Source organism: Stegodyphus dumicola, chromosome 10 (genome assembly GCF_044657685.1).
Source record: "Stegodyphus dumicola isolate Sdum_Otavi_A_Nest chromosome 10, ASM4465768v1".
Lineage (NCBI taxonomy): Eukaryota > Metazoa > Arthropoda > Arachnida > Araneae > Eresidae > Stegodyphus > Stegodyphus dumicola.
In genome coordinates, this window is record NC_140777.1 from 186289870 (window position 1) to 186310671 (window position 20802).

A 20802-nucleotide genomic window follows, 5' to 3' on the forward strand; every position below is an offset into this window, starting at 1 on the left:
AATATTTTTCTGTTCCGTTGGTTTGTTTTTATATGATTCACATGTTGAAATGTCAAAAGCATTTATTTAGCAGAAAAATCTAAAGAGTGGCTACAGTCTACCCCTCCACTCCTCTTTTTCAAGTTACACTCGACTGTCCGAATATTCGTCAATTTTCAAGTATGCGGGTAGTTAAGCTTTTACTGTTAAAAGATGACTACATGAAGCAAATTTCTGTCTTCTGATTTCAGAAATGTTCCTCTTTTTTACTTAAATTACTTTGCTTGCAATATCTATTAAGGGAAAACTGATATACGATGAAAATTTAGAAAATGTTCAGAATTTAGATTTAAATTAGTTAAATATCAATATGAGTGGAAAAATAAATTGTATTTATTATTAAGTTCCAAGCAAATAGAATAAATATGCCTTATTATTATTATTTATTTCCTCTATTTTGAACTGAAATTTCATCATTAAATCTTGTAATATAGTTCAGTTCTGCATAGTTTTTTTTTTTTTTTTTTCTCTTATTGTAAACTAGTTCTGTAAATTGAACTATTATTTTAAATTAAAAACAACAACAAAAAAAAAAAAAAAAAAAAAAGTAATTATTTTCCATGGTTGAGGTAATGCTTATTCTCTCTTAATAAATACTGCATTTCTCGTATTTTAAATTACGAGTCTAATTTTTAAGGTTATGCAGTTGTGTATAATGTAATTAGACAGGTGCTTAATTTTTTTCTTAAAATGTGCTTGAAAAGTGCTTATTTTTTTAACTAAAATGTGGCTATGAACCCTGTATCGCACGAGTCCTTTGTACCCAGTGCGCGCACTCGCAGGTAGATAGTATAAGATTGGAGAGAGTTTGTTTCCCATTTTTTGTTGTGAATTTGTTCTCATTTTTTTGGGAACAAATTCACATCTCAACAACTGTATTGAGATATCTATAGAAGCTTCGCCTTTTAGATGCACTTTGTATTGCATGTGTTTTAACGTTCTTAGTAGTTTGAAGTGTATCTATTGATTATACTCTGCGATACTGTGAACACCTGAATGAGTATTTCTGTGGAAATTCCAAAACTCTGAAGTGTTTCTTTCGATAAAATAAATTTTATCAACCTATCATTAAGACGGGGTGCATTAAATCTATTATAAACCCATATGCATACAACACTGTTCTTAGAATAGAAATGGAAAATAAATAATTTAAGGATTAAGGGGCTACTGCTGATTTATATTTACATATTTTTATCTTTCTTATATATATACACATAGGTATATTTTTTTATTAGATGCTCTTTTCCACCATTACAAAGCCAGAAGATTATTGTGCTGTGTAGCCAGTTATGCTAAAAGTAAGGCTGATATGGAGAAGTATTATTTTTCTGCTCTGGTAAGTTTATGTTAGGTATTCTGTTAAGTAAATAAAGAATGAAAATCAAACAAAAAGTAATTATGAATTTAATAGGAGGAAATTTTTAACTAATATCTCATCTACGAATAAAATAGTCATTTCATTTTTTGAAAATCGCTTATCTGTATTACATTATTTTTTTATCATTATTTCTTGTTATAATCATTAATGTGTAGACAGTAAGAAATATCTTTATTTTGGATACCATATTCCACTTTATTAGAATTTCTAATATTTAATGATTTGCATAATACAGATATACATAAGTTGTCAAATATCCATTTAAAACTATTTTAAGAGACTTTTTTTTTTTTCCTTAGAAAAGGATTATTATTATTTTGTTTTATACTCACATGAAAATACAGAATTTAGCATGAAAAACAAGTATCACATGCATTATTTCTCACATGCATTCACAGTATTAATGCTGAAGGCATTATTTCAAACTACAATGGAAGAGCAGAAATCAGGTTTGTCACTCAGTGGTGATGACTATTCAATGGCAACTAATTCCTAATGAGCTTAGGATCTAATGAAGAAATAATGTGTTTTATCAAGCTTTTATTTAAATGGGCTTCTTTGAGTTATATTTTATGCAAGCTTAATAAAAAAAAGGTTCTGCATTGATTTCGAATTGCTGCATTGAAGATTCTGCATTGATCAGACACTCCTCTTTTAGCTAAACTTGCACAAGCAGTAGTAATACCGATATCTATATCTGCAACATTACAATAAATGGTTTGATCCATGTAACAAGAATTGCCCTTGGCTTTTATTTTAAACAAATTTTAATTTTCAGGTGCAAAATTATTGTGGAAAAAGCTGTGCCATTACCATACTTGGTTATGTTGTATCTGAATCAATAGTCACTGCTGTTGTGCATATTGAAGATGATTTGAAGTATCTTCTCTACAAGGAGAGTGTGCAAATGAATAAACATTACAATGTGGCTGAAGAACTTAATGCGCTTGAACTTGATGATAATATAATGGAATTTGGAGCAACAATCCCATTAAGTCAAGAATTTTCGGCCAATGGAAAAACAACAACATTTGAAAATTGGAAATGTGATGAAGATATAAGTGTAACAAATAGTACTTTTATTTGTATAGCCCAAAAGGATAATAATAAGGGAAATATTGAAGAAACTAGAAAACATTTTTATAATTCATTGTCATCAATTCAGGATAATAAATGTGAAGAATATACTGGCTATCAGTTCACCCGATTACCAAATAACGAATGGTTAATTAAAATTCCACAAAAAATAAGAGTGAAAACAGTTTTTACTGGTTTTTATAACTGAATATAAGAAAGATGGTTTCATTATTTTGTTACTTTGCATGTGCTATTGATTTTAATAAAATATTTTAATACCTGAATAATTAATGCCATTTTAATTTTTGGAAATTCAATTTTTAACAAAATTTCTATTTACATTGCATATATTGTTGATTAATAATGTTGTTGATAATTGTATGCGTTGTTTTAATAACAATAAAGGACCAATCCAGTTAATTTATTCACTTGAAATAACCTGATATTTCTCCTTTAATATTGTATTTTGGATAACAAATGTCCTTAAGTACAGTGTATGTTCATGTAGTACTATTTGTATTATACTTATTAATTTGTATTATACTTATTAATTTGTGTTATACATATTAATTTGTGTTATATTTGATCTCTTGTTAATATTGAGGGTATTCTTAACAGAGTACAGGTGTGGTGTGTTTAAAATTGTATTTGTGCTGCTTAGCACATCGCCTGTGAGACTATCTGCGCAGTCGCAAAGCGTTACCATGGTTATCAGTTTTTTCTTTGTCATTGTTATTGTCAAAAATAAGTGAAAATGATTGTTCTAAAGTTGTGTTTTAATTGCTTATTCGGACTACATTTTTTAAATAATAACAGAACAATTAATATCATAACTCCTGTGACTAAATTGAATTTCTAATACGTAACCATTAGCAAAAATAGCATCTGATATATAAAAACGTGAACAAATTATTAGAAAATATTTTTAATACATTATTGTACAAAATAAAATTCAAAAATATATTACAAATTCTCTTGATACTCATAGCCCAAAGGATCCAGTTTTTGATTTAGTAAGGCAAAAGAAGAAAAAAGTGTGGCACGCAAAAAATCTTTGAGAGCTTCAGATGTAAATTCCTGAAAGGAAAAAATATAAAATTTACGTATATTCACATTAATAAGCATTTATATTATTTTTGCCACTGACAAATGAAAAATTTTTGAACTAAAATATTTTTCTAGATAACTTAAAGCTCTGTTATTTATATGATTAAATATTATTTTTGCATAAGGTTGTATTTCCATATTAAAATCTAAAATTATTTTTCAAATAAATTTTCATTAACCACTTGCACTACCACTAAACTTCACGGTTGCAATGCCTTGTGCTACAATATAACAAGCGGTAAAGTGTCTCATTTACGCCGCTCCGCGTCTGCGAGTGCAATCCAGAGCTGTAACAAGAGAAATAAACAATCTCATTGTTAGGCGACGTGCGCACCACGTTATTTTCATTTTTGTACACTATTTGAGACAAAAGCATCTTGACATGTGTGGCACATCTTTTTAGTGCAAGTGGTTAAATTATTTGTCTAAGTGTATTCTGTGTCACAGTGCATATCAAATCAAGATACTGTAATTTAATGCTGTAAAGCAGACACTTCCCAAACTTTGGTTCCCCGTATGTAATATATATATGAGTGAGTTTCACTTAGTCCTCTATGAAGGCATTCCTCCCCGAGGCAGATAGTCCTTGGAGTGTTTTCCTGTAGCCAAACCCAAAGTTTGGTTTATTTGTATTGCAGTTTCTGGCACAAAACCTAGTGAGGTTATCTATGCCAAACCAATGTTGAAGCAAAACATTTAAAGTTGATAGATTTAAAGTTAGGATAATCTAGAAGGCAACATGTAAAATAGAAATTAAGGGGGGGGATCACCATTACAGACTATATCACGGATGGGAAGGATAAGACTGAAACAATGATGGAACTGTGGGGGGGGGAACTAATGGCAGGGTAAAACCATGAAAGAAACAACAGTTCAGAAAACGCATAATAAAATGTATGTTAAAATGCTGCATGTATGCAGCTACAGTATAATTTTAACTGTAAAATTGATAATAGAAACAGATTACAATGTAAAAGCTGTATCTTCAAAACAAACAGGTTGTCTTCCTATTAAGTTTTCTAACACCAGATTGAAAGAATTAAAATGTTTCAGCTGGAAATATTTAAAAGATAGCTATTCCAATAAAATATGGTGAATTATCAGAATTCCATTGTAATTTTACACAAAGTGGATTTCTCTTACCTTTCAAAAGATGTTCATGAATCAGTTGACAGTGACCAATTATTCTCAAACTACTTAAAGAGTGTTTCTTCCCTTCCCAAAAGTTTGGATAAGAAGATCATTTTTGGTAAAATGTATTAAGTTCTAAAGTATCCTTTTCTTTTGTATTAATTATATATAATTATGAAACAATTTATCGTTTATTAATACTTGTTAATAGCTTTATATGTTTATTGTTAATTACTACATTTGTTTCGAGGAATCTCCTTTTTCTTCCTCCTTCCGCAGAGTAGCTGTATAAACTAGAAAACATTTAAGAAATTAAAGTATATAGGTATCAGAATTATCTAAGGTTTAAAAGTTTGAGAAATACTTGATGTCAAGAAATATTACCTGCAAGATTTCAAGTTTTCAGAACTATTGAAACAGTTGCTCTGGTTACGTTTTGCTTTTCAATAGTCTAATAATTTGTAAAATATTAGCATTTTAAGATTAAAGATAGAAATCCTGTTTATAAACCACACTTCACTCTTTGACTATTATCTCAGAATGGAAAAACTTTGACAAAGCTTAAAATTTGCCAAATAATACCTTTAACCCAGAAGCACACATTCTCATTGAGTTGCACGAGTGCATGCTCTAGGTTTAAAAGACCCGACTCCTGTTTTTTGAAGGAAAAATTGTAAATATTCCAGATAAAAGTATTATATCTATGCCAATAATAAATTTTAGGATCAAACTTAAAAGGTATGCACATTAAAATTAATTTCTTCAAATGTTTTTATGAAATAAAATTTCTCAAAGGAATAGAAAAACATAGTGTAGGGAGAAAAATAGTATACCCAGGGTTATCAACTGAAAGTGGGAGAATGAAATTCCCTGACTTTTTTAGGTCTGTTTTAAGAAAATTCCAGTCTCTGCGTAAGAAGAAATCTGCATAGTGCGCATTGGCTGTGCTGAGAGGCAAATTAATCATGGTACCACTTGGAAACACAAAAATTTTCCTATTACATACGACTTATACCCAAAGACTGACTATTACCCAAAGCATTACTATTATAACTATAATAGTTATTCACTGAAGACCGAGATTAAAATCTGAACAATCTGGATTTAAAAATGTCTTTATGCAAACATTTTGCAGCTAAATGACAGAAAGAAATCTATTTGATGATATTTTTAAATAAATCCAGGTATGTTAATCCTGAATCCTAATATAAGTATGACCTTGATAAATATGATATTATTTAGTAGCATAAATAAGCAAAAAATACGTGCATTAAATTTCATGATGATATGTCATCATACATTCAGGAGTATGACAGAGAAAATTGCTTGAAATTTGAAAGTATTATTAACTAACAATAAATAAATTTGAAGGAAGAACCCCCATTAAATGATACAAACAACATTAAGTTAATTACTTAAAGATTAAAAACTGAATTACCAATGATATTTTAGTGAATACAGTCAAAAGTCATTAATCCAGACTCGTCGGGACTTCGGCGATTCCGGATTATAGATCATCAGTTTAAATCTCGTAAGATGGCATGCAGAAATTATAAAATTAAAAATATGAAACCGTAATTTATGAAATAAAGAACAATTATGATCTAAAGGGTATCAAAATTTACAAAAAAAAAAAAAAAGCTTAATATTTATTTGTTTACTTTATTAAACATTTCTTTCAATGTAAGTTGTTTCATTTTATGTGATAATACTATCTCTTTAATTCTATAAACAGACATAATTTCTTGTTCAGTTACAAAGTTCCACTGTTCAAGTTCCGTTAATTAATTGCTGAGCCGAGAATACCGACTAACTTGTCAATCGAAATTTTTTCGTTTTCACTAACCTCTCTGTCACATTCTTCATGTCTTTATCCATTTTTTGCAGCAATTCCACTTTTTGTTTGATGGACATCGAAACATACTTTCGTTTTGTACGATCCTTTGGTAGCTCCAGAATCGGAAATTCTATTTGACATAATCGAAAGTTCAAGTTTACTTTTATAAAATTGATCTTACAGTCTGCAAAAAATAAGAAGCGGGATCCAATTCGAAGATTAAGGAACAATGCAATCATTAACATTAACTGAAATAGATAATTAGATAATTTTAGCTTACACCGTCCGTTATACATTAAACGCGCAGGCGAAAACGTATTCTGCACTAGCGCACACGCATATGCGCAGTAGTCAAGGTCTTACGCGCACGCGTAAAACGCCTGTGCGTATGTGTCAACGCGGCGCATGCGCAGAAAGTTTTTATCTTTGAGGTCCGGATTATGGGTGTCCGAATTAACGACTTTCGACTGTATAAGATGAATGATTAGTATTTTTTTTAAACCTACAAAATGACAAATAAGGCATTTATTAAAATGAAAAAAAAAAAAAGGTTTAAAAGATTTTGTGGTAAATTCCTAATATAAGTTATGACCTTGGCACGATTTTGAAAACTGTCGCCAACACCAAAATGACCCGTTTAAACCGATTTTGCTTTATACAAAAATGGGAAGGTATTTTCTTTTGTTCAACATGCACTGCACATGTGCATGCAAATCTCTCGATTCTCGAGGTTACTAGAAAAAAAACTTGCTTTGCCTGTCTGAAAGACAATCTAATCTGATTGGAAGTGAGAAAATTGGCTCTACGGCCAGCTGCTCAAATGACGCTCACGCGATACATAATTCACCAAGACAGTGATTACTTCCAACATTGGCATAAAAATCACTTTTTTGGAGGATCGCCATATGAAATTTCCCGACTTTCCAAGATTTTGACAAAAATATTTAATTACCCCGACTTTTCCCTGTCATTTTTCGAATTTCCTGACTTCCGGTTTTTCAGGTATCTTAGCAACCCTGTATACCTTTACTCTGTATCGATTATTCATTTTCTTTATGAGGATTATAAACACGAAGAAAAAATACAAGAATATATTTTAGCAGTACACTGAATAACGTGTTGTCATGTGTTCCAAACACAAAAATTTTGCAAACTTCACACAGCACATTTTTGTTTTTCTGTGCTTTTTCACTGGACAGATACTGTGTCCTCCCCCCCCAATAAAACAGTTTATGTCATTCTCATTTTTGTTTTCAGAATCAGTATCATTCGAACTAAATCAGTAGATTCTTTGCCAGTGGATACATCTTCAAACAATTTTTGCAAGATTTCTTTCTTGTGGGATAAATTATGCTTCATGTCTGCCACTTTCTATTCTATCACAAATCAACTATGTAATAGCAGTAATGCAAATAGGTGCACTGGGTTTAAAAATCCTGATCCGATCAAAAACAAGACTTTGAATCAAAGCCTTGGCAAAAAAACTTCGGAAACCTATAAAGGGTGACCTTGGATGGTACTACACCAGACATCAAGGGCTTGTAGGCAAAATAGGCTGTAGAGTCATTAGGTTAATTGGAAGCAGGAAAGATGAAAAATATGCAACCACCCTTGCTGGGAATCGAACCACGGACCTCTGGAATACCAGCCCATCGTGTTACCGTTACACCACGAAGGCACGCTAGGGAAGTGGGAGAAATACCTTATAAGGCATGCTCTGAGAAGGGTTTGTTTAATCGAGCAGGTCTACTGAATCCAGAGCACACGCTTGCAAGTTAATACTTTCATAACTAGTAGTACTGATATTTGTTCAGAAGTATTTATAAATGTCAGGTGAAAAGTTTTTAGATGAACTGTTGTACATGCAAGCAGTAGGAAATATGCCACAGTAGTTATAACATTAGAAAGGTGAAATATCTAATTACGAAGATGTAAATTATATTCAGCACAAAAGTAAGACATGGAAAACTTTTATAGATGTGTAAACTGTGTAAAATCATTTTACATAAAGATTTATTAAATATTGTATTCTAGGCATAAATGTTTCTTTAGCTTTTGTATTTCATACTTTTTGACATTTATTACTTGTATGATGTTTAACATCAGTAACTTAAATTCTATTTGATGTGGCCAAACTGTATCAGATTTTTTAAACATGATACTATTTAGAAGATAGCTCTTCATGTAAAGAGAACAGCATGTTGTGAATTTTTTATAAGAGCATTTTGAATCATCTATTATTTTGTTTAGGTTTAACTTACATTATGTGAATCAGAAAAACAAACATTCATACTTTTAAATCAATAATTACATACATTAACAATTTTAAAGTATTGAAAAGTTAATGATTATTTTCTTAGCTATTAAAAATTATTCAGTGTAGCATATATAAGCTTCAAACAAATTATTGTACAAATTGTCAAATTCAAAACAACGCATACTTATTACAATGAATTTTGAAAGACATTACCATTAATAACACCTACTAAAAGCTTTGTTGTCAGATGCTATTGTCATGGGAAAAGAAATGTTGCCATAAAAGGACTTTGATGTTTTAATGCAGTCAACAGTTATATACATATTTTATTATTAACATGGCCTATGCATAAAAAAGACTTTACACATTTTAAATAACTATGTATAGAATAATTATAAAATAATTTGATGAACTAGCAGCGTCTTTGAAAGTAAGGAATTCATTACTCATTTCTTAGGATAGGCCAAGGTGAAATATGCTTATGATAAACAGAAACAGAAGGCATCACAGTTAAAGCTAATATTAAGAGTGTGTGTGTGTGATTATGGCAAAGCCTCGAGGGCTATCTGCCTAAGGGGAGGGATGCCTTCGTGGAGGACTTTCCAAGGGAAACATGCGTGTATACATGTTACACATGGAGAAAACCACGAAAACGCCCATGCAGCCAGCCCGTTCGCGGGATTCGAACCTCAGACCAAACTACCAGTGTTCAGCGACTTTACTGCTCGGTCACTGGTGGGCCCGCTAATATTAAGAATTTCCAATGCAAATGCTGGGATTCTGCAGTAGAACGAGATTTTATGCCATAGAAAATAAATGCTGAATATTTGTAATTATCATGTCATCACTCTTAGTTATTTAAATACATAATTCTCAGAAAATAAGATTTTGAACAAAATGTTATTAACATAGGAATACCCTTTGTACTACATTTATACGCATTATCATAAAATACAACAAAGTTTTACTTACCTTGTATAGTTGATACCTTTCTGATGCAATGATGTCAGCCAACTGCAAAGCTTCTTTAAATCTATTTTCGCTGTGTAATAGTTCTTGCAATAATTGTGTAACCTGAGGGATACAGAATTTACGTAAATGTGACAACTGTAACTGTCGATTTTCATCTGGTGTGCCATCCTGTAATGTTAAAATTATAAAAAACAAAGCTTTTAGTAACTGAAAATTAAAACAAAAATTGCTGTAGCATTCAGTGATTGATAAATAATAAAAAAACTTTGAAAAATTTTAAGCACTTTAAAATGTTAATCTCAAAGTAAGAGCTAAAAAGTTGACCAAAAATCTCCAGATCTATAAGAAAGTTAAATATCTTTCTGTTGCAGCAAGAAAAACAGAAAATTACAAATTACATCTTTAAAACAAATAGAGTATATCGGAGGGTTTTCAGTAAAGGGAGAGAAAAATTGCTCTACGTAATTTCCAAAAGTATGAGGAAAAGCATGGCAGTAAAATTTCATGACTTAATGGGACATTTTTCAGTGGACAAAACTGTCAATAAAATCAAAGAACTATACTGGTTTCCGTACGTGAAACGTTACTTGCGGAAACAGATCTCTATGTGCTTTGTTTGGTGAATAAAATTCCATGAGGTAAAAGCAGGGGTATTTACACCAAGATCAATAAGCTGAGTAATTCACTTTAAATGAAAGCAAATAAATTTGCATATAATGTATACTATAAACACATTGATTATTGCTTAAAGTCATAAATTGTTAACTGAATGTAAGTTGGATATTACGAAGGTTTAAAAAAAAATTCCACTTCAGCATTAAAGAATTCACTATTCAGTTAAACATATTCTCACTTAACTCCCCTTAAATAAATGTAATATTGGAATGCTTTTTTATAAGATGCAAACAAACTGTGAAATTATTCTCAAACTTTGAACATATTAATTATTTTGGTGTGGAACAAGTGTTCAGTCGCAGAATTTTTACTTGGAATTCAAAAGGCTGAATGATTTTTAAAAAGAGCTCTTATTTAGGATTGATACCTTGGATATTGTTGGTATGAATAATAATTTTATCAATCTAAGGGCAGATGGCATATGTGACAACCTGCTGTAGTCATGTAAATATAGCTTACAAACGAATAAAAGATGTAAAAATGTAAATTAATAGATTTTATGCCATGCATTATAACAGCCTTAGTCAAATATACTACTGAATAATTCAGTCAAACAATAATTAGTCATCTTGAAACGCTTCTCTGTTAGTGATCCTATGCATTTTTTTTTTTTAAACATCTTTTGTTAGGGAATGCAACATATATTCCCACATGTTCACAACATTAAATAACGCTCAAAGAAATTTAATCTACTATGTAGAGTTTAAAATTTGCTACTTAATGTGGAGCAGGAAATGGCAAACACAGCCAGTTTGTTTTTCCCTTCCTTGCTGGTTGAATAGTGATTGAATACATAGAAAAATTAGTCTATATAACTCACGGAAAAATATTACAGTAAATAATTCAAGTAATCAACAATTCAGCAATATTGAAATGCTTCTCTGTTGGTGAACCTAACCACACTGTACTATTAATTACTGTTTTCAGCGTATAACGTGCACCTATAATTTCAAACTACTTTTTTTTTCTTCAGTTTTTAGTATATTTGTCGTATAACATGCAAACTATTTTTTTTTTAATGGAGAAACATGAAAGATAGATGTGTGATGCTCTTATCATTTGAAAAGTTTTCCCTGACAAGCTGTAAGGGAACAATATGCCTGTGTGTGGTGGTGGTGGGGAAATGCTTGAGGGAGTAAATAATTTTGCAAAGAGGACGAGATGTATTCATTACAGCTGTACACAAGAATGTTATTCTGGGGTTTTGCAAAACGAGAGAAACAATTTGGAGTAAGAATTCACTTCTGGCTCAAATGAAATTGCGGAATTAAGAATCAGATTTTTTTCTCTTTCTGTAGTCATTTGAAGCCCTGATTTTGGAAGTAAAATCGCATTTGCGTTAGCTGAAATGCAGTTGATCTAGCATTCCTTTTAGTTGTAAATATGACTGCTGCCAAATGGAAAAAAAAAAAAAAAAAAAAAAAAAAAAAGCGATGCTGGTTTCAATTTGCAAAAACAAAAATAGAAATCGTCCTGCAGCAAGTATGTTTGCTGTTGATGAAGTTCCATATGTGAGTGGAAGAAAAATGAAATCACAATAATTAATATGCTAGTAGTATTAAGTATAAATGTGCTTTGAATAAAGGAACTAAATGGTCTATCCTAGAAAGAAATGTTGCAAACGAAGTCTGAGAAAATGGCCAGCAAACTTTAAAGCAACTTTGAGTTGGTGTAGTTAGCATGAAATAATTTAGTTCTATGAGAAAAAGGAGCAGTTTTACAAAGGCTTCTGAAAAATTCCAACAACAAATTGTTGCACTTCCAGACATATGTTATTGATTACAAAGCAGAAAAAAATTGTAAGAAAATAAAAAAGTTAATGTAAAATGAACAAAAACAGTTTATAAGGTATTTTCTCTTTCCATTCTGCATGTCTTCGTTGTGTAACAGTTAGCACACTCGGTGCATATACAAGAGGTCCAGGTTTGAGTCCCAACGAGGGCACTGCTCATTTTTCATGTCTTCTTACTCAAAATGACTTTACAATGGCACCCAAACGAAAAGGTTGTGGATGATGATTCTTCATTACCAGGATTTGGCGATTGGGTCCCTTAATCTCCAGTCGCCCTTTAAAAGAGAGAGTACATATGGAATTTTCTCCCTCCATTCTGCATTCCTTTGTGGTGTAATGGTTAGCACACTCGGAGTGTATTCGAGAATTCAAGGTTTGAGCCCCAGCAAGGGCATTGCTCATTTTTCATGTCTCCTGCTTCAAAATAACCTAATGACTCTGCAAGTTAAAAAAACAACTAGTTCAATAAATAAAAAATCTCACTTCACTGCTTAGCGGAGGTTACATAATCCTCAGTTATTTTTAAAAGAAAGGATGGATGAAAACAGTGTGAAATTGTGGATAAATGTTTAGCAGATGTGCTTTGCAAAAAAGATGAACAAAATTATCTATCTTAGAAGAAAGTGTTGTGAAATGGATCCTAGAAAAACTCCAGAATCGATTAATTGTAAAGAGAACAGCATGTATTTATTTGCCTTAAAAGTGGTCAAAAGAGAATGCAAATGAAAATCAAAACTTTAAATCAACTTTGAGTTGGTGTAGTGTATTTATGGCATAGAACTAAGAATAAAAAAAGTTTATTTTAATTTTATTTATTTATTTAGAGAAAAAACAAGGGTTTCAATGGCTTCTGAAAGATTTGGACAACCAATTGATAAGGTTCCAGAAGTATGTTAATTTTTTTTTAACCCACAAAGGCAAGGGGGAAAAGTGATTCAGCTGACTTTTCAGATGTTATACCTCTATAAAAGTCCTCCACGAAGGCATCCTTCTTCTTCATCTGATAGCTATTTCAAGTTATGAGGATATTTTGAGGTTCAGTATTTTCTTTCCCACTATGTAAATGAAAAGTGGGAAACAATGAGCCTAGGGCAGAGGCGAAACCCCCCTCTTGTGGATAATAAAAATACTGCATGATTGCTTCATTTCCCATTACTGTGTTCTTGGGAACCCACAAGCCATGGTATAATTTGCTTAAAAAATAATTTTTAATCTTTAATGAAAATTAAATAAGTTTTGTTTTATTATGAAAATATTAATACAAAATTATGTTAATGCAACACAGCTCACTGCAGTTATGAAAACCAAATTTTGTATAATTATATAAATTTCGTATAATTTTAAATATAAAATAGGTAACTGAATAATTTAAGAGACCTTAATTTTATTCTGATTTTAACATTTTATTATATTACTAGCTATTACAGTGTCTATAAAAAGCAGCATAATACATAAATGGGCGCTGGTAATTAAGAGGTCCACCAGTGGCCGATCGGTAAAGTTATTGAACACTGGTAGTTCGGTTCGAGGTTTGAATCCTGTGAACAGGCTGGCATGGGCGTTTTCGTAGATTTGCCCATGTGTAACGTGTATACGAGCCTGTTTCCCTTAGGAAGCCCTCCTCTTAGGCATTTAACCCTGGAGGCATTCCGTTATCATATAAACCAACCCAAACCACTGGTAATTAAGGTAAAAGCAATTTTGATTTTAATTCACCTTCGCTTCCTTTTGCCATTAAATTGACCAGCTTTTGGTTTAGTTTGAAGGTATGGGAAAAGAAGAAATGCAATAAGTATTTATTGAGAACATAGGTATGTAAATAAACACTTTTACTGTAGGGTGATTCCATATACGAGGGCCATCCAGGAAGTAGATTACGTTTCCGTCTGTGTCCGCTAGGGGTGGGGCTAGCGCGGCCATCTTGGGGTCAGAGCGTTGCGCAGCTCAGTCTGCATCTAACCGTGCTAGTGAGAGGTTCGTGCTGTGCTCCGTTCAGATACTGTGACGGTTTGAAATGTCTGCGTTAATTGAAAATCCCGCGAGCTGCGAGGTGCGCTCAGTAATAAGGTTTCTGACTGCAAAAAAACTGTAAACCGATAGAAATCTATCGGCAGCTTCGTGAAGTGTATGGGGACAACATTATCACTGAAGGTGGAGTGCGTCAGTGGGTCATAAGATTTCAAAATGGCCGAACCAATGTTCACGACGAAGATCGAAGTGGGAGACCCAGCATAGTGACCGCCGAACTTCTCGAAAAAGTCGATGCTAAAGTCCGTGAAAATCGAAATTTCACAATAACGGAACTTTCTTTGAGTTTTCCACAAATTTCGCGAAGTTTGTTGCACGAAATCATCAGCGAAAAGCTTGGTTACCACAAGTTTTGTGCAAGTGGTTGAAGGCGCAGGCGGCCGAATTTTTCGACGAAGGAATTTCCAAGCTCGTACATCGCTACGATAAATGCCTTAATTTGTATGGTGACTATGTAGAAAAGTAGTATTTGAGTGTGGCTTTCATCTGTATATAATAAAATTTGTTTCCTATACTTTGTTTATTTTTTTATTCCAAAACGTAATCTACTTTCTGGATAGCCCTCGTACATTTAATGATTAAATTTTTAGTCATTATTAGAGCACAGGCAATAAATTAACAGAAATTTTGAAATAAAAACATAACAGAGCATCATTTAAAAACTGAAAAAATTGCTTGAATTTTCACAGTAGATTAGCTAGAGGGGAGAACTATAAAAATTTAATTTACTTTACATTTATGAAGTGTGTCTATACTATATTACAGAGAATGGGGCAATCAAGTAGATTTCTAAGATGTCATCTATGATTTTGAAAGCAAACAAATAAACAAAACTAAGCAAAATAATAGCATGATTTTTTAATGTAAAAATTTAAATTTTTCTTCAAAAATAAGCACGGATTTTTAAATTTATTTCCCTACAAGTTATTTTGATATATGTTTACTCATTGTACATCTAGAGGGATGGCAAATACAGCGACTTGTACCTCACATGGCAAAATCAAAGACAGTTTCTTAACTGCAAAAGCTTTATCTACGCCATCGAATTTCCATTTTCGGAAATTGGATGTCGTGGTCGATGCAAAGGATCAACGAGGATTTTACTTGAAACTAAAACAAAATGTGTATATCGCCAAATAATCTTTAAATGTGCCAAGGTGGCAAACTGAGAAGTAAACCTTCAAGACACCCCTATGAAGAATGTGTTAGGGTTTGTTTCTACGGCAACAGACAGCTGCAGACAAACTAGCGAGAGCTGTTCTTACCATAGACAGACAGTATGAGATTTTCATATATCACCATAGAAATGGTATACATATTTATTGACCCAATTTATGACATTTCAATTGCTTGGGCCAATCATATTACTTGTTACATGGCAAAGAATATGCCAAATTTATTGCAGACTGCCAGTGAGTTTTAATACTTTCATTATTAAATAGATTTTCTTGACTCCAGGTCTTGAACCCTCACAAATGACTCCAGCGAAAAAGGCAAAATTAAACATTGATAATGGATGATCGTTTCAAGAGACCTGGAGAGAATCATTTGGAGTTATTGAACACAACAGGAAAGCATTATGCATTCATTCTGTGCGGGGAAAGTGTTGTGTGTCGCACATCTAGTGTCAGAGGGCACTTGAACACCAACCACAAGATTGTTGCCGAATTTGATAAAGCTGAGCAGAAGGTGTTTATTGAAGGGAAATTGAGGAATTATAATTACCAGAAAGTTGTTTTTTGCAATTATCTTTCTAAAATAAACCATTTAACAACAGCCAGCTTTTAAATTTCACTGTCCCGGGCAAAACATGGTAAATCGCACTCTGATGAGGATTTAATCAAAGAGGTTTGGGGCACACGACTCCAGAAAGGCTTGCCACCATTGCCCTAGGGCATGATAAACAAGCTAATTAAAAAATTAATAGTTTTTTAATCTATTTATCTGAATATCCTTATTACGTACTTCTTAGGTTTTCACTGCTATAGAAAAATTACATAAATGTTTATTTTTTCATTTTTTCTGATGATTTACTTACAAAATAATGTAAAGAATTTACCTATAATGCAATTCTTAAATACAATTTCTTTTTACATTGCAAATTTTGTCATTTACTGGAAATGTGCAAGGAAAAAGGTAAGTTTTCCCCCCTACTACATCAGTAAGTTTCAAAGTCCTAAACATGCTCTGGTTTCATAATGCAACCACAACCCACAGATCAATGGGCAAGAGTACTTTTTTTAAATTCATATATTTGTTTCTAGGATCATATTCAATTTTTAGAGTTTTTTTAGTTAAAACATTATAAAAATAATATTGCATGCATCAAAGGGTGAATGTTACTATCATTTGATGAACTATAATATGGCGTGCAAGTGCTATTTGTTATGGTAAAGTCATTATGTCTCTATGGGAGATTTTTCTAAGGGAAACTAATTCACATTATATATGCAATAAACTGAAAAAATATCCATGCAATTACCTATTCACCAGGTTTTGAACCTAGAGTGAAATGTCAATGCTTAGGACTTTTAACTACTGAGTTTGCCTTCTCTTAATTGCTTTTGGTACGGGACCACATCTCTTTCCAGTCACTCTGGGTAATAAGACGTGAAATGTCCATTATGTGTACATTCACAGCATTTTAATAAGCTTTGAAACTTTCCAGTTTGTCAGTTTCTGGATGCCTCCTGGCCAACATCTCTATTGTTTATTTCTCTGTTTCTAATGAATTTCTTTTAAAAAATTGGAAAAAGTGACCTTAACAGCTCTGATCGATCATGTTTCATATAAGAGGGCACTTCTCTGGGCTTTTTCCCATTTTCAGAATCACTAAGCTTTTCTCTTTATTTTAAGGGCAAAACGATATTGCTCCATTCATCCAAGAAATATTCTTTGAAATCTGGTAGAGGTTGCTTTTTAATTTGATCGCTGATAAATGAGACCAAGGTTATGATTGACAATATGATGAACTAAGTGTTGGATCTGGTTCCTCTGGGGATGTGCTTGATCAACTCTAAACAATACTTATAAAGGTATACTATACTTTTTTTAGCAACTCTTATCTTTATCCTGCTGGTCCTTGCATATTGCTGCAAACCATTGATTACTATTTCTAAACAGTGCTTGAGAAAACCACAGGCTGCAGAATCAGGCATTTCATTTAATTACCGGCATTGTTAAGATCACGAAAGTTAATGCAATGCTATTTTTGACACAGAATAAACCTACTGAGACCCTGAAAAATGAAAGGGCAGCTATTTAAGATGAAAAATTAATAAGAAGTAGTGGTCAGTTTTTGAAGCAATACCACTCTAGTCCCAGGAATTAAATGATCCAACTTAGCAACTCTAGCTCCTGGAAGAGTGTCTTACCTTCAAGCTAGAGGGTGAGACACAGGATCTAGTATGACCAGCTCATTCTTGTGAATATGAAGCTATAAACTTTATTGCCCAGCCTATAAAAAAGAAAATCTTCCTGAAATCTCACGCTGTGTGACACTGGAGACTAGAACTTCGATATTTGAAATCTGACTAGCTAAGGAATATACAACAATGGACCGCATTCAGTTGATACACCAAATGTCACTGTGGGAGTACTTCGTGAATTATTAGCATATTTGCATTTCATATTTGTATCGGACATTTTGCAGCTGCATAGCTACTATTAAGGTAGCTCTATAACACTATCTGATTAGAAATTTGACTTCTGTTAAGGTTTTGAACTATCTGACTTGAAGGCAGCTATTAAGGCTGTTGCACCTGATACTGCAGTTACATCTTTAGGTGTATTACAATATGGAATTAATTTACAACAACTCAAGAGGAAAAAAATTCGTGTTACTTTCCAGAGAATCTCGGCCCACTGTGGTGTGGATGGTAATGAACATGTTGATCTATTTCCACAGATGATTAAAAATGACATTTTTTTTCAACTGCTAAACTATTATTAAACACACTTCAGCCTCTAACTGCCATCAAGATTTAGTGTGTAAAAATTATAAAAAGAGTTGTTGAAGATTATTCAGAACAGAGATCGGCAAACTTTTTTAGAAAGCCAAACTGTAAAAATTTTGGGCTTGACAAGGCCAAGTAGCAAAGATCTCATGATGAATGGTTAATTTTCTCACAGAACCCCACCCTTCCCCAAAAAAGTTAATTTTTTATTATGAAAATGTTTATTTTATTACTTATGCACATTCTAGCAATTACAAAGAAAAATGAATACAATATTTACATTTAGGTATTAAAAAGCATTATTATTAAATAGGTTAAAATTTTTAATGCAAAGAATGTAACTGTTTTTTGAGGTAATATTTCATCATACCGGAATTTGAAATTCCCAACATTAAATGTGTTTTCCAATCGTCATACATAGGTAACCCTATTGTTTGACTAACAGAAAGCACTATGGAATGATCTTGCAGAATTGGAAACTCTTCTTTCTACACCATATATAGCCACAAAAAAGCTGCAATCTGAAGAACTGACAAGAGGCGAGAATGGAAGAATGTTTATTCTTTCTGAAATAGAGGGTTTACTGCAGAAGGAATCATTTCTTCAATGAAGAAAAGAGAAACTAATTTGCTAGACAATGTGATATTGCTGGGTTCAATATAAGTAGATCTGAAACACCAAATTTTTTTGGATGACGAACAAGATAAAAAGGCAAAGAAAGCCATCTATGAACTTTCATTAAGAATGAAATTATTCTCAGAACAACTGGAGAATTCGAATCAGGATAGTCAAACTGCAGACATTGCAATTGAGTCTATTGTATTGTTTTTATATGTTGGGTACGTACTGAGTAATGGTAATGTGATGTACACAAACATCATGTATTCTAAATTCTAATCTACTACAGTACAAAGTCCGAAATCCGGATTTCCATTATCCGGAATGATCTAAAATCGGAATCTCAAAGCCACAAAAAAAATTATTTTTAATTAATGCTTTACGGATGTGCATTTGATTTTTTCTTCCATAATAAAACGTGGAAATTTTCAATTAAAAATCTCATTCTTAATTTCACTTAGGCACTAAATAAAATACATCGTTATGGAGAAACAATCATGTAAGCATAAATTTGCGAGATTCATAATTTGGCTCCATAGCTGAGTATCTACTTGGCATACATCTCAAACCGAAACATTCACCTATTTTACATCCCTGATGCCGACCTGGCAAGTCATTAGTTATTATATTTTGCTTTCATCACTGCAAGTTTATCAATACATGATAGCTTCAGTAATAACTCATGCTGTGATTTGTAAACTTTTTTTATATTAGTAATTGAATAACAAGAGTATGGCAACCTTTTATGCTAACATTACGCTTGGCGATGATTATAAATTTTTAAATGCTCTTACGAAATGTTGACGAGGGAAAATTCAACAAAAATTTCTTTTCATATGCTAAAAATAGATTTTGTTAATGAAACTCATAAGCCAAAAGATTACATTTAGTGCTATTTTAATTAAGAATAACTGATATGTTATTCACCATAAACCCAGAAGCAGTGACAGAATATGTTGGCATCGAACAGCAGAATTTAGGAAAGACGCAATTTTTGGAATTTAGGGAAGCATCAAGCGGCAAAATTAAGGGATGAGAAATATTTATGAATTAGAGAAAGCACTGGGATCCAACGTTTAGGCACGGTGAAACTTTAGAACTTAGGAAAGCGCTTTGTAGCAGAATTTAGGACCCGTAGAGACTGCACCAGGCGGTACTGAGCGCTGGCCCTAGATAAAGCCTTAAGTATACGGAGTTTATTTATTCAGGACATGGATTAGTTTGAAACGTGCATGAAATAAACGTAGGTATAGTAAAGAACTAAACTAATACAATTCAGGCTTAATTCAGTACACAATAGGAGCAGGACAAAATTTAGCAAAACAACTTGGCTTTCGTCGCCAATCTTGTGATACACAGCCAATAATGTATAACGGACGCTATTAAGTTAGGCTAAAATTATCTTTACTGATTCTAAGCCATTTCAATTAATGTAGCAGACTGCACTGCTCCCTGATCTTCTAATTTGATCCAGCTCACTATTATTTGTGTTATTATTATGGCAATTTTATAAAAACTAAGCTTGAACTTTATGTCAAAAAGAGTTTAGAATTCTAGAGTTGCCAAAGGATCTACAAAGCGAAACCATTTTTCGATGTCCATTAAACAAAAAGTGGAATTGCTGCAAAAAAATGGATAAAGGCATATCCGTCTCAAAATTATGCGAGGAGTATGGCATTAGAAAGTCGACTGTATATGACATAATAAAAAGGAACTTTTTGAATTTTTTGTGGAAGCAACTTAAACATCTTAGATTGAAGGAAATGTTTAATAAAGTAAATAAATAAATATTAAGCTTTCTTTTGTAAATTTAGATCATAATTGTTCTTTATTTCATAAATTACGGTTTCATATTTTTAATTGTATAATTTCTGCATGCCATCTTACCAGATTTAAATTGGTGATGTAATATCCTGAAAAATCCCAAATCCGGAA

The 20802-nt window shown here is 32.2% G+C and overlaps 2 protein-coding genes across 4 annotated transcripts in view; one reads left to right on the forward strand and one right to left on the reverse strand.

Moving 5' to 3' along the window:
* Positions 1–1225: 1225 nt before the first annotated feature.
* Positions 1226–3281, forward strand: LOC146995240 (uncharacterized). Its single transcript, XM_085826002.1, has 2 exons — positions 1226–1375; positions 2196–3281. Exons 1-2 carry the CDS (start codon positions 1349–1351, stop codon positions 2700–2702), a joined length of 534 nt encoding a protein of 177 aa, XP_085682128.1. The 5' UTR covers positions 1226–1348; the 3' UTR covers positions 2703–3281.
* Positions 3282–3403: 122 nt separating this feature from the next.
* The window catches only part of LOC118195728 (nuclear pore complex protein Nup107-like), a 140179-nt gene continuing 122780 nt past the window's right edge, over positions 3404–20802 (reverse strand). For all 3 annotated transcript variants that reach the window (XM_035367051.2, XM_035367052.2, XM_085826001.1), the window contains 2 exons: positions 9799–9966; positions 3404–3571 (listed from right to left, as the gene is read on the reverse strand). In XM_035367051.2, coding sequence (XP_035222942.1) covers positions 3458–3571; positions 9799–9966 — 282 coding nt within the window. In that variant the 3' untranslated portion in view covers positions 3404–3457. The remainder of the gene's footprint in view (positions 3572–9798; positions 9967–20802) is intronic.

Coding starts and splice junctions, on each gene's coding strand:
- LOC146995240 (XM_085826002.1), top strand. CDS start 1,349: ATGGAGAAGTATTATTTTTCTGCTCTG. Junction 1,376..2,195: donor AGTATTATTTTTCTGCTCTG/GTAAGTTTATGT, acceptor TTTAATTTTCAG/GTGCAAAATTATTGTGGAAA.